Raw genomic sequence first — 27,342 nt, 5'->3', positions numbered from 1 at the left:
GAACCATAAGTGGAGTATAGGCTTAGGTTGCCCTCTAGGCTGTATGGCAGGAAAGAGATCACAGATTTCTTGAATTCCTGTGTCCCACGACGATAAAGAAAAAACGTCATCACTGTGTAAAGTTACCTACGAGTCTGGAAATTCAAAATTTTAGGTACTAGAAATGAACAGACCCTGAGCTGAAAAGTATCAGCTGTAAGGTACAAAAACAAACAAAACAAAAAACAAATCTGTATTCAGTCATAGTAGAATTCACGAAGCATCAATCCATGCCAAAAATGCAGCATTCTCTGAACTGTCTCTTCAGCATTCATGCGGCTGTCAAATTGTTAACTCCCGGCCAATGTAAAACTGAAGCCCTGACTCAGCTTTTACTGAGACTCAGTCTGCATCACTCAATTAGCCTGAAAGGTTTTCCTTGTCTTTTAAATCACATTTCTGTTCATTTTTCTTCCTAGTTTTGGAGTCAGGGTCTTCTGGTGCATAATTCTATTTCAACCCCTTATTTTTTTATGCAAGCGTGTGTACCAAATATTTAAATGTCTAAAAAGTAATTTATTTCAAATTTTTTACTGTTACAAGATGTTTTATGTATAGTCTACAGCTATATAAAAATGAAAACTATAAATAGCATATATAAATGTACCATAGCAGAAAACATTCAAAACTTTCTTTACTGCATTATTTCTAAAATCCAGAAACATAAAAAGAAACATTTGGTCCCCATGAAAATCCAAAAGAAGTGTAAAAAAAAAAACATTCTCTCTTTCGGTTTATACGATTTGGGTCTACCTCAACTGCGTCCCTTGGGCCCCCTTGTGGACGAATTTTGAATACTTAATGTACCATTACTCCCCTATATTGTAGATTTAATTGTGGTGGATCAAGACACCTCCTTTTTTTGTGTAACAAAAATGTGTGTATGTATTATATATACACACACAGTTGTGCTCATAAGTTTACATACCCTGGCAGAATTTATGATTTCTTGGCCATTTTTCAGAGAACATGAATGACAACACAAAAAAAAAAAAAAAATGTCTTTTTTTTGTTTGTTTACAAAAGTTTTGAGTTGGAAGACAAAAGTAAAATTTCAATACAGTGAGAGCCGTGCACACTGCGGCAGCACGACTTGCCAAGCGACTCGGCAAGGCGATCTGCCCACGACTTCAGAGGCAACTTGCAAAATTACTTCTGTATAGAAATCAATGCAAGTCGCCCTGAAGTCGTTCCAAAGTAGTACAAGAACCTTTTTCTAAGTCAGAGCGACTTGAGTCGCTCCTATTAGAACGGTTTCATTGTACAGAACTAAGCGCAACTTGTCAGTGGGCTAAGTCGCCTGACGAGTTGCGCCTGTGTGAACTGGCTCTGAGGGTGATATCGTTCAGCAATACAGTGTTGTACATTAGTTATACAATACGTGGTATCATTTCCTTAGGTTTTCAAATTGTGTCATAGACATGGCATATACGATAAGAAAACATTGTAGTTTCAAAAGAACATATGTAGCAGATAGTAAAATAGGAGTTGGGTATACTGGTGTGACAGTAATTGAATCTATATTAAAAATGCATCTCATGTTTAAGTATTTATGGTAAATTCTAATTATTTTTTGTTGAAAATGTGCATACTATCATATAAAAGGTATGGTGAATTCTTTCAGACAGTTTGAGCATTTCCATCCTGGACAAAACCTGAGACCATAGGTTATTTGATCTCCAATTAAGTGCAATCATCCATTGAATAGAGACAAATAATGAGTGGAGCAATCTATTGCAGGGTGAAGGTATATTTGGTATAGTAGCATATAGAAGGCATTTTTGTGGTGAAAGGACAATATTTTAGTTTGATCCCTTCTTAATTCTACTAGCTGCAGCCTGCCATATTGGATCAATATATTTACAGCTCCAAAAGATGTGTAATACGTTCCTCGTTCAGGACATCCCCTGAAACAATTGGGAGAGGCTGCAGGGTAGAAGGAGTGAATTTTTGCTGGTGTCATATAAAATCTGGAAAATAGCTTCACTTGGTTTTCTCTGAACAAAACTGCTCGGTTAAGCCTCGTACACAATCTCGGATTTTCCAACGGGAACTGTGTGATGACAGGCTGTTGGCGGATCATCCGACCGTTTGTATGCTCCATCGGACAAATTGTTGTCGGATTTTACATGGACAAATGTTGGATGGCAGGCTTTAAATTTTCCATGAACAATTGTTTGTTGTCGGATTTTCGGATCATGTGTACACAAGTCCGTCGGACAAAAGTCCAAACACGCATGCTCGGAAGCAATGCTCACCAAACATTAGCAGAAGGTGCCCAAAGGGTGGCGCTAAAGAGCTGAAAAAACACATAGTTTCAAGTTTGTTTCTCATGTGTTTGGTTATTGGATTGATAATGAATAATGTTCTGAATAGAAGTTTTTAATTTGGAGGTAGCGAGAGAACTCTTAAAAAGGAAATGTGTATTTAGATTGGAGAAAGGTAAGGGGGGGGGGGGGATTTCATATAACCAAGGACCATAGTGTGGTCAGGTTGTTGTTTAGCCATAGTGAAAATGAGCCATTATCTTTGTAGGCCTGTGTAAATCTATAGTCTCCTAAAAAAGCGGCCAGATGTGGGACTTCCGATGATGGCTTAAAAGGTATCTCCAAGTCTGACCCATAATTAATGAGAATGAGCTACTATTTAGTTTGAGGATTGTGTGCTGAGATTTTAAACCAGACCATAAAATGCCTTGTAAATGTAATGGGGAAATTGAAATAGACTCAAATGTTTTCCAGGGGCTATTATGGGTAGGGGCAAACCATTGGGCTAGCTGTGTGAGTCCGGACACAAGGAAGTAGTGCCAAATGTTCGGAAGGCCAAGTCCACCTTTAATTTGTGGTCTATGCATGAGAAAATAGCTACATCTAGGTTTTTTATCAGACCAAATAATCTACTGAAAAAAACATTTTTCACTCATGGTTAGTGTTTGGCTGAAGCCATTTATTACCAATCAACTGTGTTTACTGTTTTTAAATCATAATCACAGCAGAAACTACCCAAATGACCCTGATCAAAAGTTGACATTTTTGATTTTGGCCTGATAACATGCACACAAGTTGACACAAAGGTGTTTGAATGGCTATTAAAGATAACCATCCTCACCTGTGATCTGTTTGCTTGTAATTAGTGTGTGTGTGTATAAAAGGTCAATTAGTTTCTGGACTCCTGACAGACCCTTGCATCTTCCATCCAGTGCTGCACTGTTCCTGGATTCTGAGTCATGGGGAAAGCAAAAGAATTGTCAAAGGATCTATGGGAAAAGGTCGTTGAACTGTATAAAACAGGAAAGGGATATAAAAGAAAATATCCAAGGAATTGAGAATGGGGGGTTCTGTTGAAAACAAACCACGGTCAGGTAGACCAACTAAAATTTAAGCCACAACTAGGAAAATTGTTCGGGATGCAAAAAAAACCACAAATAACTTCAGGTGAAATACAGGACTATCTGAAAACATGTGGGAGACAAAAAAGGTAGACAAGTTGCTCAACTGTCTTAATCCTAAAACCCCCAAACCAACTCAGACTCTGATTCGCTTCATCCTCTTAGGCAACAAAATTACTATCGCCCGGGTCTGGAAACCTGACCGTTTCCCTTCAATTAACTAAACAAAAAATCTCATGGATAATGTCCCAGGAAAATATCTCCAACACCATCCTCGACACAGTTGACAAATTCAAACTTGTTTCTCAGCCTTAAGCATAGATGGTCCGGAGCTCCGCTTTTCAAGTGCTGTACCCACTGACCTCATCTCTGCTAATTTTGTTGACAAGCTGAATGTTATATACTCCCTTGGTGGCCCAACCTGGCTACTTCCTGCACATCTTGATCCCAGATGGGGTGCGGGAGGTGAAAGGGACGAAAACCACTAGATAATCCGTTGAAGAGGTTTAAAATGTACTATCACCCTCTAATTGTCAGTGTTCTCTGTATACAATTTTTTTTCTGGACTCGATTGTTAGTCCATTCTTGTACTATTGCATATTTTCAATAAAAATTATTTTCAAAAAGGTAGGTAAGCTACCCAATTATTGGAGTCATCTTGAAATAATTAATTGTCCATTACTTGGATAAATATTTGTCTTCCAATGAAAGAGCCAGTATATCATCTTCACTGGTTGCATTAAACACTGTAGAGCCAAGGTCGTGATCATGGCAGGAGAAAGGGCTTGGGTTACCCCAGATATCATGTTGCCATTCGTGTCTTCTCTTTCACCCAGTAAAGATGTGGGAATGGCTCAAAGTGTTTCAGTCATTTGGCAGAACATTTGTCTTGAATGAGGAAATGTTGGTAGGTCTCTTCATTTTGTCTATACAGACGTTGCTTATGACTTAAAGCGGGGGTTCACCCTAAAAAATAAATAAAAAATTTCTAGCATGCCATCCAGCATACTAGCGCGAGCTACAGTATGCCTTTATTTTATTTTTTGGCGCCGTACTCACAGTTTAATCCCGTAGTTAAGTTTCAGACTCCCCGCGGGGAATGGGTGTTCCTATGCAGAGGGAACGTGATTGACGGCCGGCTATGGCGCGTCACGCTTCCCGAAAATAGCCGAAATAGGACTTGGCTCTTCACGGTGCCTGCACAGTCAGCGCAGGAGTCTGTGCGCAGGCGCCGTATAGCGCCGTGAAGAGCCGAGTCCTACTCCGGCTATTTTCGGGAAGCGTGACGCGCCATAGCCGGCCGTCAATCACGTTCCCTCTGCATAGGAACGCCCATTCCCCGCGGGGAGTCTGAAACGTAACTACGGGATTAAACTGTGAGTACGGCGCCAAAAAATAAAGGCATACTGTAGCTCACGCTAGTATGCTGGATTTCATGGTAAAAACGTGTTTTTTAGGGTGAACCACCACTTTAACTTAGATCCATGCACTTGGCAAATGGGGCATCTGGTGGTCCACTGACTGTCTGTATACCTTGTGAATCCTTAGAATGTCTCTTCCTAACAGAAGGATCTGAGCATCTTTTTCAAGCGGCGGTATCTCATTTGCCATTACCTTTAGGTGAGGGTGATGTAAGGCAGCAGCTCTAGTAGGGATTTCTTCCCTGATTGCACTCAAGTGTAGGTAGGCATAATTGCAGGTTACCTTTGAGGGAAGATACCATGAGTTCATGAGCCCTTCTTCCAGAAATATCTTTATTTCCACTACAAGTACCCAAGGTACAAGGATGAGCTTTGGCCTTTTATTTCAAATCGATCAAACAGTTCTGTGATCTATTGCTCTGATCATCGAAGATAGCATACGCCTTTAGAGTCTTTTCTGGATGATCCTTGTGGTATATGTTCACCAAGCATATTTTAGCACATGACTTATTCACAGAGGTCTTTTCCACAAACTTCATTGCAGGATGAAGAAATTATAGTGGAATTAGGCACTTGGTCTGTATTCTCCCCACCATGTGTTGACCTGGGAGGAGAGTTAGCAGGTTGTGCAGAGCTGGGCTCAAGTGGATGGAGGGCTTGCCCATGTTCTTAGGGGCCACACGCTATGCACTTGATGGGCATATTACAGTCCTTTGCAATATGTTCAGTAGAAGCACAAACCCTGAAACATACCTCAAATGTTATTAAAAACTCCTTACGCTCTTCAAGAGGACTTTTCCTAAAGCAGATACATTTGTTGAGCGGGTGTAGCTTCTTGTGAATGGGACACTCTTGTTTAGGGTTATAATCTTCCTACTCTGCAGTCACAAGGAGTGTCGGAGTGTGAATGATGTCAGTCTTTCATGGATACTGGGCCTCTACGGTTCCCATAGTTGCCCTGAAGACTGGATACTCTTAGAAAAGTGTGAGAAGAGACTGTACGCACTGTAGGAAAAACTTTGATCGTTCTTGGTCTCTGCAATTTTCCTGGTGAATTTGCAGAAGAAAGAAAATGAAGGGAAGGAAACCTTGTTCACTTTTTTGTACGATTACCCTAGTGCAGGGTAAACGGGAGCTTGGAGACGAATGGGATTACCCCTCTGGCAGTGTCCAGGTAACCGAGTCTTGGTAGTTTTGGGTCTGCCTTGGCTAGCTAAAGCTCAAAGAGGTCGTCACTCAATCTCTGGAACTTCTTGTTGTCCTTACCAAATATCTTTGGGAACGTTTCCAGAAGCATGAACAAAGCATTTTTAAATAACTTCCAGACTGACATAACTTTGCTCTAGTCAATCCCATGCAGCTGTGAGGTCTGCTGTAGGATTGTCCATAAAAACAGATCTTAATGGTTTGACACTTGCAACAGATAGAGGACCAAGCCATCTGATCAGCAGATCCAATGCTTCAGTAGCTGTAATGCCAAGATCACGGATTGCAGTTCTGAAGGCACATTTCCAACTTCTGTAGCTCTCAGGTTGGTTATCAAAATGTCGGACTCCAGTCTTTGTGAGATTTCTGCGAAGTACGTACCTGACAAACTCTGTTGTCTCAGTTGCCTCTGCCTTTATGCAAGACGTTGTTGGCTGAATGATGCCGATTGTGCGGTTTTTGACATTGTTAAAGGGAAATCTGGTGCAGCAGACTCATTCAGGTGAGTTGTTTACTTGAAGTACACTGATTATCAGCACAGACACCCCCCCCCCCCCCTCTGACAGGGAGAGAGACGCCGATCGACTCTCCCTGTCAGTGCGAACTGGGAAATGCCATTTACCGGCAATTTCTGGTTCAAGCGATGATCAGCTGATTGGTCACAGCTGATCATGTGGTAAGAAGCCTCTGACAGAGGCTTCTTATCACGATCGGAGATGCGGGGTGTCAGACTGACACGCCGCACTCGCGATCACCGTGCTGCGTGCCCCCGCTGGTGCGCGCCGGCATGTTATCCTGCTGCACGTCAATAGACATCCAGTCAGGATAACAGAACCACTTCCCAAACGTCAATATGCTATTGACCAGGCGGGAAGTGGTTAAGAACCTAGAAGCTGTTTAATTCCTCTAGTAAATCTTCCCTGTTCATACTTTCTAGAACATTAATGAACTTATCACTGGTAAGCTGATAATGCTCATATGAGGCAGAAAGTTGTTTAATGGCGCCCTAACGTTCAACAGACAGTGTGTTAGATTGAGTAACAACTTTTTTTCCTTAATAATTTCAAGCTAGTGGTCAATTCAGTTCTTAAAGCTTCAGAATTCTCCATTACATTCCAAGTTGTTTTGACTGACAGGGCAGGGGCAGTTTAGGAGCGGTGTTATACAGCGCTCACGCACCACCCCAAAAATGCTGCTTGCAGAACTTTTTTTTCTGTCCTGCAAGCACACGTGCTTTCACACTGGGGAGGCATGGGAGGCAGTTTACAGGCACTGTTCTAGCACTAAAACGCCTGTAAAGTGCCTTTAGGCCCCATTCACACCTGAGCGTTTTGTCGCCATCTCCACTCCAAAACACCCGACGCCGAACGCCTGAAGCTCAAACAGGGCGAATTGGGCGGTTTGGGCATTTTTGAGCGTTTGTATTTCCCATAGAAAGTAATGGAAACGCTCGATTCAAGCGTCTTGCGCGATAACCAGCGTTTCTACGGGTGTTTTGTCGCTTATGTGTAGCCTACCGTCCTCAAATTTTCTACTCAGTTTGCGAGTGGAAAGCAATTAAGGGCAAGCATGGGCTGCCTCGAAGAGGGGGGGGGGGAGCACTGCCGGCAGGCAGGGTTGAATGGGAGCCGTTCTTCCAGCGATCACCCAGGGAAAGGGTGGGGAGGAAGAGGCGAGCTGGCCAGATCCCAGGGCGGGGATTGCCCGCTGTAACTGCTTTCATTTGAATTGCCGTCTGCTCACGGTGAAACACAGTCCCGCCTCCTGACCCGGCACCAATGATAGACAGAACACCAAGTCCAATGCCGATACGTGTTCTGTCTGTCACATGTGCCGAGTCAGGAGGCAGGACTGTGTGTGACCGCGAGCAGACAGCAATTCAAATGAAAGATGTTACAGCGAGGAATCCCCTCTCTGTGATGATCCGGCCGCCCTCCATCTTCCTCTGCACTGGTCACACTGCATTGATGGGCACAGGTGAGGCTGCATTGGTGGGTACTGGTCACGCTGCATTGATCACGCTGCATTAATGGGCACAGACGAGGCTGCATTGATGGGGAGATCACAATGTGGACACAGAATAGAGAGATTCCTTTTGGAAATTTTTCCTGGATGAATTTTATCACATGGATTTTGCTGCACCTGGGCTTGTTTAACTACATGGGGCACTATTCATTTGGAATGCACTGTAGTGAATATATGATTTTGATTGCACAGGACACTTTAATATATGAAATTATAGCACTGGACACTTCATGAATTGTTTCATGCAATGTTTTCTTTTTTGTATGGTATTTGTAATATTTATCGTATTTATCGGCGTATACCGCGCACTTTTTTCCCCTTAAAATCAAGGGAAAATTGTGGGTGCGCGATATACTCCGATACCCGTGCTGTGTTTGAACGCCGCTGCCGACATATACTGAGCGCAGTACACACGGATACACTCGGCCAAGGCTCGGCTCCGCTCGCGGTCACGCCCTGTGCCGCCTCCTAGCCTTTATGCAAGAGGAGCCGAGCATGTCCGAGTGTACTGTGCTCGATATATGTCGGCGGCGGTGTTCAAACACAGTGCGGGAGGCAGGGATTGGCTCAAAAACAGCGCGGGAGAAGCGGGGAGGACACCACCAAGGCCGCAGACGGCACCGAGCCGGACAAGGCCGCCGATGGACGCCGGGCAAGACACAGACGAGGGGCATTCAAATTGTAAGTATTTTCTTTTTTTTCCTGGAATTTCCCTTCTAGGTTGGGGATGCGCGTTATACGCCGATAAATACGGTACATAATGTTTTTCCGTTTTTTGGGACATTTTACAATTTTGACTATTTATGTTTCTTGTTGTATCATGCACAAATGTCAGGCAATGCCATTTTGTATTCTAGTGTTGGGTATTGCTCAATTTGGACAGGACAGTCACAGTTTATATGTTATTGCTTTTACCTTGCCTTGTATATAAGAGTCTGAGTGAGTAGAATTGGATGGATTATGCATTACAGATTTTGCTCAGGCATATATCACATATACACATACAGCAGCAATGCAAACATTATCAATCACCAGATGTTGTATGGACAGTTCTTAAAACACATACTGTGTTATACTCACTTGGATGAATCAATGAAGTATATTACTAGGGCTCCAATGCTCAGAGCGAAGACAGTCACTACCTGCAGACAAAAAAAAAAAAACACAACATATTATAATTTACACTTTACGTTATAGTTTATGGCAGTGATATTTTGTCATTGAGTTTGGTCATCTAGGAGTAGGAATGATGGGAGTTTGCAGATAGCAATCTCAAAATTTAGGACCAAAATAATGAAACACCTGGACGGTCACGGACTTTTGTATGCATTAGAGGGGTTTTGCATACCCACACAAGTCCACGGCCCTGTTCGCATCTAGCGATTTGGGATCACGGGCAGAATCGCCAAGTTTCGAAATTGCATTGAAAGCATACGTGTTCCTGTGCCATTCATTTTTAATGTCACTGAAACACAGTGCAATTTAGCTGCATTGTAAATAGCACTGCAATCGTGGAAAATCACACTAAGCTTGTTACCCAAAAGAGAGCAGGAGCTTATTTTGGGTGATAAGGTTTGACACGACTGCAGCTCAAAATCTGTTTAGGCTGCCATTAAAAATTAATGGCACCTGAAAACGTGTGCTGCGTTTTGCCAGCATTGTAGTGCTATTAGAAATTACAGCAACTCTGCCTGTGATTCCAAATCGCTTGATTTGAACAGGGCCTGACTGCCAAGTATGTGCTTTTATGAGGGTGAATGTGCTGATCACTCCTTGTCTTGGAAAATAAAGGTTATGTATGACTTTCTAAAAGTGTCAAACAAGTAAAATAACATATTTTCAGTGACAAATACACTTAGTTTGCTTTGTATAAGGCAGGGGTCTCCAAGTTGGGGCCTGAGGGCCAGATGTGTCCCTTTGCTAGCCTTTATCCAGCCCTTGGGGCAAAATTCCTCCCACTGATAGGAGGCACTGTTCCTCCCACTGGGGCACTATATATTCCACTGATACCAATGATGGGATACTATCCCTCTTACGAATAGGGAAAATACCAAACCTGAGGCCATATTTATTCTCACTGATGCCCGTGACATTTCCTGCCCGTGCTGGCCACAATCTGGCCCTCCTAAAGTCTGAAGGACAATAAAGGGGCCCTTTGTTTGAAACGTTTGGAGACCCCTGGTATAAGGCATAGAATTTAACTCCCCATTTCTTAGCCTTGTACTTTGTATTGACGGCTTAGTGGCTGGCACTTAAATGTTTTGACTTTCTGAATAAACCTCAAACTCTGTTTCACTGCATGACAGTGGTTATGAATTTCACAACACATTTGGAGGAGAGAGCAGGCAATCATGGAGACCTGGGCAATGCCTGGTACACACAATGAGATTATCGGTCGAATGATCGTCTTTTTTTGCATGCTAATCTCATATAGAATATAAAGAGTTTACTAAAGTTACAAAAATTCTCATACGACAGAACAAAAATTTGGAAGTAATGTAATGTATTGTACTTTTGGACAATGGTACTAATTAAATGAAACACATACGATCTTGCAAGAATTTTTTTCGTGCTTGTCCCTGTGGATAATTTTGCATGAATCGTCGTGATCGTCTCTCAAAAGCCAAGTACTAACTTTGATAATCTAAAACAATCGCTTTAAGAGCAGTATTTTTCGCACGATTTTCTGAACGTACGTATGGACCTTTAGAAAGAGCCTTGAAAATGGGATAGACTAAAGCACCGATCAGTTGGGATATTCCAACTTTCCCTCTTTTTAAGATTTATTTGAATCAATGACTCTTGGTGGTGAAAAACGATCTGGATGGCCAATTTCAGCAGCCTGCGTGAAAAGGGCACAGTCAAGTTGTCCCAAGAGGCTAACAAATGCACAAATGGTCTTCAATTTAAATAAGCTGGCATTTTTGTTACATACAGTAGTTAGTCGGGTTGAAAAAGGACACAAGTCTAGCTAGTTTAAGCAATAATAGAGGGGAAAAAAATCATCCCATCTACACAATCCTATACCCACAGCCGATACAGAGAAAGGCAAAAAAAAAAAAACTAGCAAAGCATGATCGATCTAATTTGCTCCAGCAGGGGAAAAAAATCCTTCCTGAACCCCAGAGAGGCAATTGGATATCCTCTGGATCAACTTTACCTATATGATATTATCCAGTTATATTATGTACATTTAGGAAAGAATCCAGGCCTTTTTTAGAGCAATTCTTTCAGGAGAGAATAAATTCAGTTCCTCTGATCTTTGCTCATAGCCGAGCGCCTCAATTCCTCTTATCTGTTTAGTTGCCCATCTCTGCACTTTCTCCAGTTCCCCCATATCCTTTTTGTGAACTGGTGCCCAAAACTGAACTGCATATTCCAGATGAGGTCTTGCTTATGAATTGTACAGGGGCAAAATGATATCTTTCTCTCTGCAGTCCATAGCTCTCTTAAAGTGGTTGTAAACCCCTTTAACCTACAGGTACGCCTAGATTAACCACTTCCATACCAGGCACTTACGCACCTTCCCGCCCAAGCCAATTTTCAGCTTTCAGCACTGTTGCACTTTGAATGGCAATTGCGCGGTCATGCTACACTGTACCCAAACAAAATTGGCGTCCTTTTTTCCCCACAAACAGAGCTTTCTTTTGGTGGTATTTGATCACCTCTGCGATTTTTTTTTTTGCGGAAAAAAATAATAAAAGACTAAAAATGTTGAAAAAAAAATTACGTTTTTATTTTTTTCTGTAATTTTTTTTGTAAATAAGTAAGTTTTCTCTTTCAATTACGGGCACTGATATGGCGGCACTGATGGGCACCGATGAGATGGCACTGATGGACATCGATGAGGTAGTACTGATGGGCACAGATGAGGTGGCACTGATTGGCGGCGCTGGTATGCGGCACTGATGGGCACATATAGGCGGAACTGATGGGCACATATAGGCGGAACTGATGGGCACACATAGGCGGCACTGATGGGCACACATAGGCGGCACTGATAGGCACACATAGGCGGTACTGATGGGCACTCATGGGCAGCACAGATGGGCACTGATAGGTGGGCACTGGGCATGGATGGGCACTGTGGGGTGGCACTGATGGACACTAGGGTGGCACTGATAGACAATGTGGGGCAGCACTGATTCTCATGTTGCCAGTCAGTGCCCATTTGTGGGCACTGATTGGCATTTTTTTTTTTTTTTTTAAATGCTTTTTTTTTTAAGATTTTTTTTTTTTCAGCTTTTTATTTTTTTATTTGGCCCACCCTGGTGGTCCAGGGTGGGCTTCCCTGGTGGTCCAGTGTGGCGATCCGAGGGGGGGCTGCACTGATAAACAATCAGCGCGAACCCCCCGTCAGGAGAGCCGCCGATCGGCTCTCCTTTACTCACGTCTGTCAGACGCGAGTGAGGAAGAGCCATCAACGGCTCTTCCTGTTTACATCGTGAGCAGCCGTGATTGGACACGGCTGATCACGTGGTAAAGAGTCTCCGCCGGAGGCTCTTTACCGAGATCGGAGATGCAGGGTGTCACATCACCGATCGCCGCGCGCCCCCACGGGCACGCGCGGCATGAAATCCTGCAGGACGTTCTGGAACGTCCAGTCAGGATTTCAAAACCACTTCCCGGACGTAAATCGGCTATAGGCCGGGCGGGAAGTGGTTGAGGCTTATCTGTAGGTGCAACAAATAAAATACAGGCACTGATGTCTATGGTGCATGCAAAGTAGACATCGGGCGCAGGCGCACTGATGGTGCCGCTTCCAACGGCGACGATGCCATTAGTGGCGGCACCCACGCCCATGCGTGGGAGTGACGTCATCGCTGCTCCGGCCAGTCAAAGTGCCGGAGCAGTGATACCCGGAAGTTACTCCGGGTACCATGGCGGTGACGGAAGGTGGTGTCCGAGGACCGCTGCGGGGACTTCGATCTCAGGTAAGTAATTCATAATGAGCTAGTATGCTATGCATACTAGCTCAGTATGCCTTTCTCTTGCAGGGTTTTTTTTTTTTTTTTTTTTTAGAGAGAGGGGGTTTACTTCCTCTTTAATACAAGAAAGGGCTTTGCTTGCTTTGGAAACAGCAGCTTGGTATTGCATGCTATTAAGCTTATCTACCAAAACCCCCAGATCCTTCTTCACCATTAATTTCCCCAGTTGTACTCCCCCTAGTATGTATGAGGCATGCATATTCTTAGATCCCAAGTGCACATCTTTACATTTATCAACAATAAACCTCAGTTGCCACCTAGTTGCCCAAATAAATAGTAAAGATATTAGGTAAGGGTCCCAACACTGAAACTTGGTGTACACCACTGATAACCTTAAAGCAGAGGTTCACCCTAAATATAAGTAGAGATCATCCATAACATCATCTTATGTAGATCGAAATTTCGCTATCCAATTTTTTTTTAATTATTTAAATACCTTTTAATGTCTTTTAGATGCAGACACTTCCGGGTCTGTCTCCCGCGGGAGTGGGCGTGTCGCCTCTCTGTCTTTCGCTATGTCTCCTGGGAGCACAGCGTCATGCTTTCCAGGAGACTAGTAATTGCCCATAATGACGAACTCTCGCAGGATTTTAAATGTCACGTGACTCTTGAAGCAGGTCATGTGACGAGGCTTCAGCTTCACGATTCCCGGAAGTATTTGCTTGTGGGATTCGCAATGCCCACAATTAAGATGGAACCTTGCTGCAGAAAATTTTATAAATCAATATTTTCGGCCGAATGTAATTGCGGATGCATGTGGATTTCATACAAGTGAGTACACTCCTAACAATCATAAAAACAGTAGATGGACATGTTAAAAAAAAAAAGATTTCCTGCAGAACCCCCGCTTTAAATCATTCAGAGTAAGAATCATTAACCACTACTCTCTAAATTCAGTTTTTTAGCCAGTTTTCGATCCATTTACAAACTAATCTTTCCAAGCCTGTAGACTTTACCTTATACATTAGTCGTGTGAGGGGAACTGTATCAAACACTTTTGCAAAATCCAAGTATACCACAGCCACCCCTCTTGTCCAAGGTTTTACTCCTCATAAAAAGAAAACGGATTTGGTTGACAACTTCTGTCTTTCATGAAACCATGCTGCCTGTTGCATAAATATTTTTTCCAGCAAGAACTCATCTATGTGGTCTTTTATTAAACTCTCCCGTATCTTCCTGACTATAGCTTATCCATTGGATAAAAGAGGACTCCTGCGCTGTCAGTGAACTTAAACTAGGGGGCACTGCTGCAAACACCTGGTGATCTGTCCTAACAGAAAATGTATGTCAATGAATAAGTGATAGTGTCAGCGCTGTGTGACTCTAAGAGAGAAAGGGGGAAAGTGTGACTGATAGGCACACTGAAAGTGAACAAAACAGTGAAAGTGGGACTGCACAGTAATAGGGGAACCTAACAATGTATATAGGTGAATAATCCAAGAACATCAACAAAAATCTTTAGCAAACAAAAAATGAAAACATCTTACAGAAGCGTGCAGACACTTCTTGTGTATCCTAGCCGCTCACCTCACAGCTGTTGCACGGACAGTATAAAACTCCTCACATGTACACTCGCTGGATGATGATAGAATAGGACTTGTATATAGCAAAGAGACTCAGAGCCACATGTTGCATGCGAAAAGAAAGAAGAGATATGTAGTGTAATACTGTGAGGGCCAAAGCTGAGACCAAGGTAATCACACAGAAATGCACTCGCTCTGTGGAAAAAAATAATGGGCGTATCTCCGACAAACACAGAGTTCGTAACAGTCCTGTATATCTCATATATATATTTTCTCTTATATATTTTCCTGTTTCTCCTACGCTCCCAATGGCATCAAATAAGTGGCTCAGAAGATGGTGGAGAGAATGGAAATGAAAACGAAAGCTCATCGCATAACCCCATTTGTAGACAAAATTTGTAGACAATCGATAGGTTTAAATAGTCTGCTAAATTGGACGCCCGTTGGCCATTTTCTTGAAGCCCTAATACAGCGGGCTTCAAGAAAATGGCCGACGGGCATCCAATTTAGCAGACTATTTAAACCTATCGATTGTATCTAGTGTTATCCCCTGATGAAGTCACGTGATGTGACGATGCGCGTCGGGATTGGAGCATTAGATCAAACACTTTTCTGACGGCAGGAGACGAGCTCGCCGCTCGTGGATGTTTACCACCACAGACCCATTTTAAATGTGAGTGTTACTGTGCTATTTATCATTAAATTCATTCCTACAAATGGGGTTATGCAATGAGCTTTCCTTCTTTTCATTTCCATTCTCTCCACCATCTTCTGAGCCACTTATTTGATGCCATTGGGAGTGTAGGAGAAACAGGAAAATATATAAGAGAAAATATATATGAGATATACAGGACTGTTACGAACTCAGTGTTTGTCGGAGATACGCCCGTTATTTTTTTCCACAGAGCGAGTGCATTTCTGTGTGATTACCTTGGTCTCAGCTTTGGCCCTCACAGTATTACGCTACATATCTCTACTTTCTTTTCGCATGCAACATATGGCTCTGAGTCTCTTTGCTATATACAAGTCCTATTGTATCATCATCCAGCGAGTGTACATGTGAGGAGTTTTAGGCTGTCCGTGCAACAGCTGTGAGGTGAGCGGCTAGGATACACAAGAAGTGTATCCTAGTTTTTCCTCTCTTCAACACTGGCTTTTGGGGGATCACCATATAGAGACTCTCTGCTTAGCATTTCAGTGTGCTCCTTCATTATTTGCTTTCACACACAGAGACTTGTTGCTCAGCATCCAGTGTGTTCTTTTCACCATTTGGCTTTTACACTTATATTTTGTCAATATCATTGTATCACGTTTGATTTATGTCACTTTTTGTTTGCTGAAGATTTTTGTTGATGTTCTTGGATTATTCACCTATATACATTGTTAGGTTCCCCTATTATTGTGCAGTCCCACTTTCAGTGTTTTGTTCACTTTCAGTGTGCCCATCAGTCACACTGTCCCCCTTTCTCTATAGCTGATCCATGGTCCAGCTGCACCAAAGAAAAACCTTAAACGCAAGGAAGCGGTGTAAACACGAGACAAAGTACAGTCTTTGTAATAAAAAACCCATGGAGGAGCGAATGTTGAGACATAACCAATCTTTCTAACGCCTCATATTGCACTACAAAGCTCCCATAGTGAAAAAGATTAAAACAATAGTTGTACTTCCAACGATCCTATTGACCATTTAGTTAAAGTGTTACTAAACCCAGGACCCTGCATTCACTATATCTAGTCTCCCACAGTACATAGAACATAAAAATGCAATTGTTTAGTAAATTGCTAAATAACTTTTCTCATCAGCGGTATATAGCAGTGTTGTGACTTCTATGAGTGTCTGGTTAAAAGCTTGTAGGAGGAGGATTTTCATTCTGCTCTGACTGTTCTATGATTCTGCAGGACCCCTAACCCTATGTCTAGACAGTGCTGATCGGCCCTGCGCTGATCACATGCACTCTCCCATGAAAAAAAATTCTAGCAATACACACCAAACTGAGCATGTGCAGCTTGCCCCCAATGCTCTGTTCTGTCAGGAGATGGTTTGGGGACTGTGGAAAAAGGGAGGTTCTGAGAAGACAGTATCAAACAGTCTTTTTACACAATGCAGATGATTAACCCCTTAGGTTCCACAGTGAGTATATCAAGCATATTTTATTGCATATACACTATAGACTTATTTTACGGTTGTGGGTTTAGTAACACAACAGTCTGTACGCCAAGTTATACATAAACTGCTGACCACTGCACTTTTTATGCTATATTTTACATGACATAATCATTACCAGGGCTGTGGAGTCGGTAGATAAATGTTCCGACTCCGACTCCTCAGTTTTATGTACTTCCGACTCCGACTCCTCTGTATTAATATGCGAATGTATTTTATACATTCCTTGAGGGAAAGAAACGCAACCTACCACAGGACTACTGGCTGGGAAGCCAACAGTCTACTGTATTGCACAGTTTAAGCAAAAGACAAACACAATGAAAACAATCAAGTGACTGGATAGTAGCAGCAGGCATAAACATCAGGAACAGGATCTTTACCAGTTCAAAAATACAAACCACATTATTTGGTTGTTTTAGAACAAAAACAAAGCTTATCTATAATGAACCAAAAACAAAATCTGGAAAACCTAGAAATGGTTTATATTAATCTTGAAATGTAGTTCTAGGCTTAGCAAATGCAAATCAATTCAATATAGAGTTCTAAGGAATAGAATTGCCTCTGCCAGATCCTCTTTCATAGAGGCTCTTAAGTCAGACTTTATTATTTTTAGGGCTGAAAATAATCTTTCGACACTGACTTGGGTGGGTGGCATTGCAGTAACTATTCTGGCCACATCACTAACGATCTCTGGATAAACAAGCATGGCTTCTTCAACAGTAAGTTTTGATGAGCGATCATACTTTTCAACTTCTTTTAGTGCTTTATAAAACTCCTGTTGGAATTTTTTTATTTGGACACTTACTGGTTCTCTAACATGCGTTCCCTGTAAAAGCAGAACACAACACTATGGAAAGTATAAGTATTGCGGCTCCTAATTGTGCGTTGCGTGCCATATAGTGAAGCACATGAAAAGCATGCTTCTTCCCAGTCACTTAACGTGTTCGTTTTGCGGTTACGTGAGGCACTGCATGCATTGGTCTTTATTCTTACAGTAGAGAAGTCATTAATTATAACTTTTTGTGAATTGGGACATTTAAACTTGCTTTTTTTTTTTTTTTTAATTCCAATCTAAATTTAGTAGGAGTCGGAGCATTGTTTTCCGACTCCAGGTACCCAAAATTTCCCCCGACTCCGACTCCTCGACTCCGACTCCACAGCCCTGATCATTACTCAAGTGTTTAATTTCTAAATTGGTTGCCAAGCAGTCATTGACTATTTAACCACTTCAGCCCCCCTTGATGACCAGGCCATTTTTTTGCGATACGTTACTGCGTTGCTTTAATTAAAAACTGTGTGGTCGTGAGACGCTGTACCCAAATAAAAGGAGGGAAATCCTTCAGGGGCTGAAGTGGTTAAATAGTCAATGACTGCTTGGCAACCAATTGGGCTTTATGCTTTCCCTCCAATCCCTCTCCTTCCACATTTGTTGCACAGGATTCGGAGAGAGGGAGTTCCAGTCATTCTGGTGGCACCAGCCTGGCCCAGAAGGTCTTGGTTTCCGGAGATTGTGAGACTAACAATAGACGGACCATGGGCGCTTCCACGGCGCCCTGATCTACTGTCTCAAGGTCCTATATTCCACCCCAATTTACATACTCTAAATTTGACAGCATGGCTATTGAAGCCAGGGTGTTAAAGGACTGCGGCATCTCGGGACCAGTGGTGTCTACCCTAGTGAATGCTAGAAAAGCTATCACTAGGAAGATATATCATAAGGTCTTGAAGACTTATATTGCTTGGTGTGAAGCCAGAAAATGGCATCCACGGAAATACGTGTTTAGGAGAATTCTCTTTTCTACAGTCAGCTGTAGAAATCAAATTGGCTTTGAATACAATCAGAGGTAAATTTTTGGCCCTATCAGTATTCTTACAAAGGCACTTGGCCTCCCATTCATTAACCTGAACCTTTATTCCAGGGGCAACTCGCTTGCTTCCCCCCATTAGGTCACCTATGTGTCCTTGGGACTTGAACTTGGTGCTGTCTTTGTTACAGAAACAACCATTTGAACCTATTCAGGAAATTCCAATAGACTTGCTGTCATGCAAGCTAGCCTTTCTGATGGCTATCACCTCTCCTAGAAGGGTGTCTGAGTTGGAAGCCCTTTCATGCAGGGAATTGTACTTGATTCTTCACCAAGTGAAGTTACAACCTGTTCCATCCTTTTTGCCAAAAGTGGTGTCGGCCTTTCATTTAAATCAGGATATTATATATTACATAGTACATGCTGTAAAACAAGACTTATGCACAAAAGTTTCTATGCAGCACAATAATTATATGTTTGCTTGTGCTCATTATCAACTACACACGGGATAATATTCATCTGCTGGCATCTGTGAAGACAGTATAGCTTTGTTTTGTCCAAAAACCATTGCATTTGTCAATGAGCGACCATCATTTGAAAAAACTATTTACAAATGAGAATAAAGTATCTCTACAAATGCCTGAATTGTCACATCAGGCACCATATCACTGCATCTTTGCCTAGCATTAAGAAGTAATGACACAAATAATGAGTCCTTTATTCTATTACACCCCTCCAGTTCAGATCTCATTTATTATTAAGGGATTTCTTTCAGCAGGTGTCTTGGAAAAGCAATCAACACACAGAGATGTTTATCAGACAAATAAATGGTATCTTAGTCTTATCACAGTCTACCATCTGTAGGACAATGGTGTAAAGAGAATGAGGACATTTTCCTGTAACTCTATGCTTACCAAGGAGGGCAAACTACAAGCACAATTTCTCCAACAGACAGCAAGGGAATTTGTGGTAAAGATTAAAGGGATACTGTCACCTTTGTATATACAGCATCCAGGGGTCAAGTCCTGGGGAAAAAAGTGTGGGAACTCCCACCCAAGATCCACTCCCCCACCAAAAAAAAAAAAAGATACACTCATATGCATATATATTTTACAGAAAATACAGTGCAACATTTGGCACCGGGGGCAGATCCTATATCTGGCACCCCCCACCTTAAAATGTAAAAACACCCCTCTGTGCCCCCCGCATACCTCTGTAGCCTTCAATATCTCTTTGTCACTATTGTGTACCCCCTCTCCACAACTGCACATCTGGACCCCTTTACATTACACAGCACTCTGGACCCCTTTACATTACACCGTACCCTGCACCTCTGGACCCCTTTACATTACACCGTACCCTGCACCTCTGGACCCCTTTACATTACACAGCACCCTGCACCTCTGGGTCCCTTTACATTACACAGCACCCTGCACCTCTGGACCCCTTTACATTACACAGCACCTTGGACCCCTTTACATTACACAGCACCTTGCACCTCTGGACCACTTTACGTTACACAGCCCCTTGCACCTAAGGACCTCTTTACATTACACAGCACCATGCACTTCTGGACCCCTTTACATTACACTGCACCCTACACCACTGGACCCCTTTACATTACACAGTACTCTGGACCCCTTTACATTACACAGCACCCTGCACCTAAGGACCTCTTTACATTACACAGCACCCTGCACCTCTGGGCCCCTTTACATTACACAGCACCCTGCTCCTCTGGACCACTTTACGTTACACTGCACCCTACACCACTGGCCCCCTTTACATTACACAGTACTCTGGACCCCTTTACATTATACAGCACCCTGCATCACTGGACCCCTTTTCATTACACAGCACCCTGCACCTCCGGACCCCATTACATTACACAGACACCACCCCCCCCCCCCCCCCAACAGTTCAGACCCCCAACAGTTCAGACCCCCCCACAGTGCAGACCCCCACCCCCCACAGTACAGACACCCCTATAGTGCAGACCCCCACAGTACAGACACCCTTACAGTGCAGACCCCCACAGTACAGACACCCTTACAGTGCAGACCCCCACCCCTATAGTGCAGACCCCCACAGTACAGACACCCCTACAGTGCAGACCCCCACAGTACAAACACCCCCTATAGTGCAGACCCCCACAGTACAGACACCCCTACAGTGCAGACCCCCATACCCCACAGTACAGACACCCCTATAGTGCAGATCCCCACCCCTACAGTGCAGCCCCCCACAGTACAGAAACCCTTACAGTGCAGACCCCCACCCGACAGTACAGACACCCCTACAGTGCAGACCCCCACAGTGCAGACCCCCACAGTGCAGACACCCCTATAGTGCAGACTCCCACAGTACAGACACCCCTACAGTGCAGAACCCCACAGTACAGACACCCCTATAGTGCAGACTCCTACAATGCAGACCCCCATCCCCCACAGTACAGACACCCCTATAGTGCAGATCCCCACCCCTACAGTGCAGCCCCCCACAGTACAGACACCCCTACAATGCAGACCCCCACCCCCCCCCACAGCACAGACACCCCTACAGTAAAGGCCCCCACCCCCCCCCACGGTACAGACACCCCTATAGTCCAGACCCCCACAGTACAGACACCCCTACAGTGCAGGCCCCCACCCACCCACGGTACAGACACCCCTATAGTGCAGACCCCCACCCCCCCATAGTACAGACACCCCTATAGTGCAGACCCCCACAGTACAGACACACCTATAGTGCAGACCCCCACTCCCCCCCCCCAGTACAGACACCCCTACAGTGCAGACCCCCACAGTACAAACACCTCTACAGTGCAGACCCCCACAGTACAGACCCATAATCAATACCTTAGTCAGATAAGCGCGAGACATGCAACAAACTGGTCAGGTGACCGGTCCCCTCCCCCTGAGTAGAAAGCAGGAGGAGGGGGAGGCGGCTGCAGAGACAGTAAAGCGCTCTAGTAGCAGCTCGGCATTGCTCGACGGAGACAGCCGAGACTAAACAGAGCCGCGGCGTGGGAGAAGGGGGGTCACTCGGCTTGCACCCCCCCCTCCTTGCAAAGCTACTACAGGCTCTCCGTTCTTCCCGTCACCGCCGTGGTGCAGCAGCTTAAAACCTGCCCGCAACCCACACTTGGTTCTCTCCTCTTGCCGCGAGGGGGAGGGGCGCCTGCCTGTGCTGCTCGAGTCCTGCAAAGGGAACGCGTGTTCCTGCTGTCAAAAAAGTGCAGGGACGCCGTTCCCGCAGGACTCAAGCCCTGACAGCATCTCACAAAAGTGAGTACACCCCTCACATTTTTGTTAATATCTTATTATATCTTTTCATGTGACAACACTGAAGAGAAAATACACTTCGCTACAATGTAAAGTAGTGAGTGTAGAACTTGTATAACAGTATACATTTGCTGTCCCCTCAAAATAACTCAACACACAGCCAATGTCTAAACCGCTGGCAACAAAAGAGTACACCCCTAAGTGAAAATGTCCAAATTGGGCCCAAAGCGTCAATATTTTGTGTGGCCACCATCATTTTCCAGCACTGCCTTAACCCTCGAGCATGGAGTTCACCAGAGCTTTACAGATTGCCACTGGAGTCACATTTTTCTAAATATTTTTTTATATCTTTTCATGCGACATCGGGACTACCAGGATTTTCCCGGTGGGCCGATGGCTCAGTGGGACGGTTTCAGTGACAGCTCCTGTCTGTGCCGAGTGTCACTCACTGTGTGCTGCCTTTCTTGTGCATAATTGCTGCTGTGCAGTGCAGTGTGCAGGGTACAGTCAATCCAGGAAGCGCTGTGTGTGCACAATTCGGATTGGTGGCTTCAGTGAGAGAGAGACACATGGCATCTTTCGTGCGATTGCTCTCACATTTTCCAGCCTGGACTGAGGCGTTCTGGAGTCTCTGTAGTGGGAATTCTCAGGTGTCCCACTAGCCTGCACTAAACAGTGCTGCTCTCCCCGGTGTTCATCCCCGGTGACCTGCACTCCCCCCTCGCCACTTCATGGTCAGCAGCTGGCTGGGACCTTTGATGCATGGCCATGCCTCGCTTCCGGAGTGCATGTTTCGGCTATGCACACGGACATAACTGATGCGCTGAGGGGGACCTTCAGTGCCAAGACTGGGATATGGTGAGTGGAGGCAGGAGGCCAGCTATGACCTGAAAAGTGGGCTGTCACCTGCCAGCTGTTGTGGAACCAGAACTCCCAGCATGCCCCGACAGATTATGCTGGACATCAAGCCTGCCTCTATACTGTCTAAATACTATACTAGAATGTCCGTATGCCACCCTAGCCTGTCCGTATGCCAAATTTTTGTCCCAGTCCAGCCCTGCACTGAAGAGATGACACTTTGCTAAAAAAAAAAAGTGTACTGCTTGTACAGTTGTGCTGATAAGTTTACATACCCTGGCAGAAATTATGATTTCTTGGCCTTTTTTCAGAGAATATGAATGATAACACAAACTTTTCTTTCACTCATGGTTAGTGTTTGGCTGAAGCCATTTATTATCAATCAACTGTGTTTACTCTTTAAATCATAATGGCAACAGAAACTACCCAAATAACCTCGGTCAAAAGTTTACATACCCTGGTGATTTTGGCCTGATAACATGCACACAAGTTGACACAAAGGGGTTTGAATGGCTATTAAAGGTAACCATCCTCAAAATTGTAGGCAAGATGAATGCAGTATGTTATCAAAAAATACTGCAGTAACATTTGCATTTATCAGCCAGGAAGCTCTGCATGGGACATACTTGGACATTCCAACATGACAATGATCCAAAACACAAGGCCAACTCGACCTGTCATTGGCTAAAGCAGAAAAAAGTGAAGGTTCTGGAGTGGCCATCTCAGTCTCCTGACCTCAATATCATTGAGCTATTTTGGGCAGATCTCAAACATGCAGTTCATGCAAAACAGACCAAGAATTTACAGGAACTGGAGGTTTTTTGCCAAGAGGAATGGGCAGAGAAGATAAAGAGCCTCATCCACAAATTCCACAAAAGACTTTAAGCCGTCATTGATGTTAAAGGAGGCAATACAGTGTATTAAGAAATGGGGTATGTAAACTTTTGATCAGGTATATTTAGGTAGTTTCTGATGCCATTATCATTTAAAAAAGAGTAAATGCAGTTGATTGATAATAAATGGCTTCCGCCAAACACTAACCAAGAGTGAAAGAAAAGTTTTTGTGTTCTTCATATTCTCTTAAAATGGCCAAGAAATTATAAAATTCTGCCAGGGTATATAAACTTATGAGCACAACTGTGTAACAGTGTAAGTTTGCAGTCCCCTCAAAAAAAAACATTAATATTTAAACTGCTGGTAACAAAAGTGAGTACACCCCTAAGTGAAAAAGTCCAAATTGAGCCCAATTAGCCATTTTATGTCCCCGGTGTCATGACTCGTTAGTGTTACAAGTACGCAGGTGTGAATGGAAAGTGGGCGCTCTCACACTGGTCACTGGAAGTTCAATATGGCACAGCTAATGGCAAAGAACTCGGAGGATCTGAAAAAAGAATTGTTGTTGTACATGAAGATGGCCTAGGCTATAAGAAGATTGCCAAGACCCTGATACTGAGCTGCAACACAGTGGCTCAGACCATACAGTGGTTTAACAGGCCTCGCCATGGTCGAGCAAAGAAGTTGCGTGCACATGCTCAGAGTCATATCCAGAGGTTGTCTTTGAGAAATAGACATCTGAGTGCTGCCAGAATTGCTGTGTGCATGGCTGTCGTCCCAGAAGGAAGTCTCTTCTAAAGATGATGCACAAGAAAGCCCGAAAAGTTTGCTGAAGACAAGCAGACTAAGGACATGGATTACTGGAACTGTGTCCTGTGGCCTGATGAGACCAATAAACGTATTTGGTTCAGATGATGTAAAGCATGTGTGGCAGCAACAAGGTGAGGAGTACAAAGACAAGTGTGTATTGCCCACAGTCAAGCATGGTGGTGGGAGTGTCATGGTCTGGGGCTGCATGAGTGCTGCCAGCACTGGGGAGCTACAGATCATTGAGGGAATCATGAATGCCAACATGTACCGTGAAATACTGAAGCAGAGCATGATCCACCACCCCCCCTTCAAAGACTGGGCCGCAGGGCAATATTCCAAGATAAGGACCCCAGAAACGCCTCCAAGACGACACTGCCTTACTAAAGAAGCTGAGGGTAAATGTGACGGACTGGCCAAGCATGTTTTCAGACCTAAATCCTATTGAGCATCTGTGGGGCATCCTCAAATGGAAGGTGGAGGAGCACAAGGTCTCCAACATCCACCAGCTCTGTGATGTCGTCATGGAGGAGTAGAAGAGGACTCCAGTGGCAACCTGTAAAGCTCTGGTGAACTCTATGCCCAAGAGGGTTAAGGCAGTGCTGGAAAATAATGGTGCACTGCACCAGCATAGGGCCCGACAATGGGTCCAAGGATTTCATCCCGATACCCAATGGCAGTCAGGGTGCCATTGTGTAGCCTGTAGGGGTCTGTGCGTATCTCCATGGATATGCCTCCCCAGACCATCACTGACCCACCACCAAACCGGTCATGCTGAACGATGTTACAGGCAACATAAAGTTCTCTGTGGCTTCTCCAGACCCTTTCACGTCTGTCACATATGCTCAGGGTGAACCTGCTCTCATCTGTGAAAAGCATGGGGCACCAGTGGTGGCCCTGCCAATTCTGGTGTTCAATGGAAAATGCCAATCGAGCTCCACAGTGTTCGGCAGTGAGCACAGAGCACACTAGAGGACGTTGGGCCCTCAGGCCACCCCCATGAAGTCTGTTTCTGATTGTTTGGTCAGAGACATTCACACCAGTGGCCTGCTGGAGGTCATTTTGTAGGGCTCTGGCAGTGCTCATCCTGTTCCTCCTTGCACAAAGGAGCAGATACCGGTCCTGCTGATGGGTTAAGGACCTTCTACGGCTCTGTCCAGCTCTCCTAGAGTAACTGTCTTGTCTCCTGGAATCTCCAACATGCTCTTGAGATTGTGCTGGGAGACACGGCAAACCTTCTGGCAATGACACGTATTGATGTGCCATCCTGATGGAGTTGGACTGCCTGTGCAAACTTGATAGGGTCCAAGTATCGCCTTGTGCTACCAGTAGTGACACTGACCCTAGCCAAATGCAAAACTAATTAAAAACAGTCAGAAAAGATGAGTAGGGAAAAAAATGTCAGACACCTCCACCTGAAAAAACATTCCTGTTTTGGACGTTGTCTCATTGTTGCCCATCTAGTGCGCCTGTTGTTAATTTCAATTAACAGCAAAGCAGCTGAAACCGATTAACAACCCCCTCTGTATACACCCCTCCCCCTCTGCTACTTAACTGACCAGATCAATATCCCAGGAGTTCTGATTAAAAAGTGTTCCTTTAATTGTTTTGAGCAGTGTATATATATATTAGAGCTGCATGATTAATCGTCAAGAATCGTTATAGCAATTTTTTCCCCGTTGCGATCCTGACAAAGTATTTCCCGATCTTTTGTATGCAGAGAATTCTCTCTGCTTTCAGCCTTCAAAAGTCAGGCAGTCTGCCAAGTTTTACAACATTCTTTATCAGTGGAATGTTAAGTATAAACATTGTAACAATTTGTCTTTTACATCAAAGGAATATACTTCTGTATGTAAATTAGGAAAGTTTAAAAACTAATGCTTGCCTCTCTGCGCTGCGTTGGCGTGGCGTAAAGGAGATACGCTACGGCGGCATAAATATGCGCCAGTGTCTGAATCCGGGCCATTACCTTTTTCTGACATTTGTTGTTTTTTTTGCTAGAAAATTACTTAGAACCCCCAAACATTATATATATATTTTTAAGTAGAGACCCTAGAGAATAAAATAGTGGTTGTTGCAATATTTTATTTCACACTGTATTTGTGCAGCGGCCGTTCAAATGCAATTTTTTTTTTTGAAAAATTACTTTAATGAATTAAAAAAAAAACTAACCAGTAAAGTTAGCCCAAATTTTTCTGTATAATGTGAAACATTTTATGCCGTGAGAATTGTGATCTTTATTCTAAGCAAAAAATATATACATATATATGTGTGTGTGTGTGTGTGTTTGTATGTATGTGTATATATATATATATATATATATATATATATATATATATATATATATACACACACACACATATACACACACACACACACACACACACATATATATACACACACACACACATATATATATATATATACACACAGATACCTTTTATGCGCCCTTCGTTACAACAACATAGGCCATGGAGAATTTATAAAGTCCAGTTTATTACTACAATAGCATTTCTTTTAACTACATGCAACAACTTTAGTATTTTTATTTGTATTTCATTTTTTTGTAGGGTGATGGCTGGAGGGATTCTCCATATATTTTGTCAGTTGCCTAAGGTTACATGCATTTGCTACTTTTCCATTTTGGTAAGCTAGAAAAGAGTAAACAGAAGATGCACTTTTCCTTTGGTCATCTCATTGTGTATATCGCTCATTCAATATATTATTACACAATAGCCAGAATTCTTAATACCCATTCAGACAGAGCCTAAGGGTTGCTTTCCATGATGCGAGTCTCTCTTGCGATACATATTTAATGTATCTGATTGTTTGCGCTCTTGAATGGAAGAATTGGGTTACAGAAAGGCAAGATTCCAGGTCAACAATTTTTATACTGCGCCATTATTAATCTGCAGGCAGACTGGCCTTTTCCTATGGATATGGTAGTGGAATATAAATAAATACTTAAAATCAGTCATAGCACACACCATCACTAGATGT

The 27,342-nt window shown here is 43.5% G+C and overlaps 1 protein-coding gene across 19 annotated transcripts in view; it reads right to left on the bottom strand.

Moving 5' to 3' along the window:
* KCNMA1 (potassium calcium-activated channel subfamily M alpha 1) overlaps nt 1-27,342 on the bottom strand; it is an 856,444-nt gene that overhangs the window by 576,882 nt on the left and 252,220 nt on the right. For all 19 annotated transcript variants that reach the window (XM_040320626.1, XM_040320627.1, XM_040320632.1 and 16 more), the window contains exon 3: nt 9,160-9,221. In XM_040320626.1, coding sequence (XP_040176560.1) covers nt 9,160-9,221 — 62 coding nt within the window. The remainder of the gene's footprint in view (nt 1-9,159; nt 9,222-27,342) is intronic.

This window comes from Rana temporaria, chromosome 8 (assembly GCF_905171775.1).
Source record: "Rana temporaria chromosome 8, aRanTem1.1, whole genome shotgun sequence".
NCBI classification, from domain to species: domain Eukaryota; kingdom Metazoa; phylum Chordata; class Amphibia; order Anura; family Ranidae; genus Rana; species Rana temporaria.
Note: the sequence above shows the minus strand (reverse complement) of the source record. Positions and strands in the feature narration are given on the sequence as shown.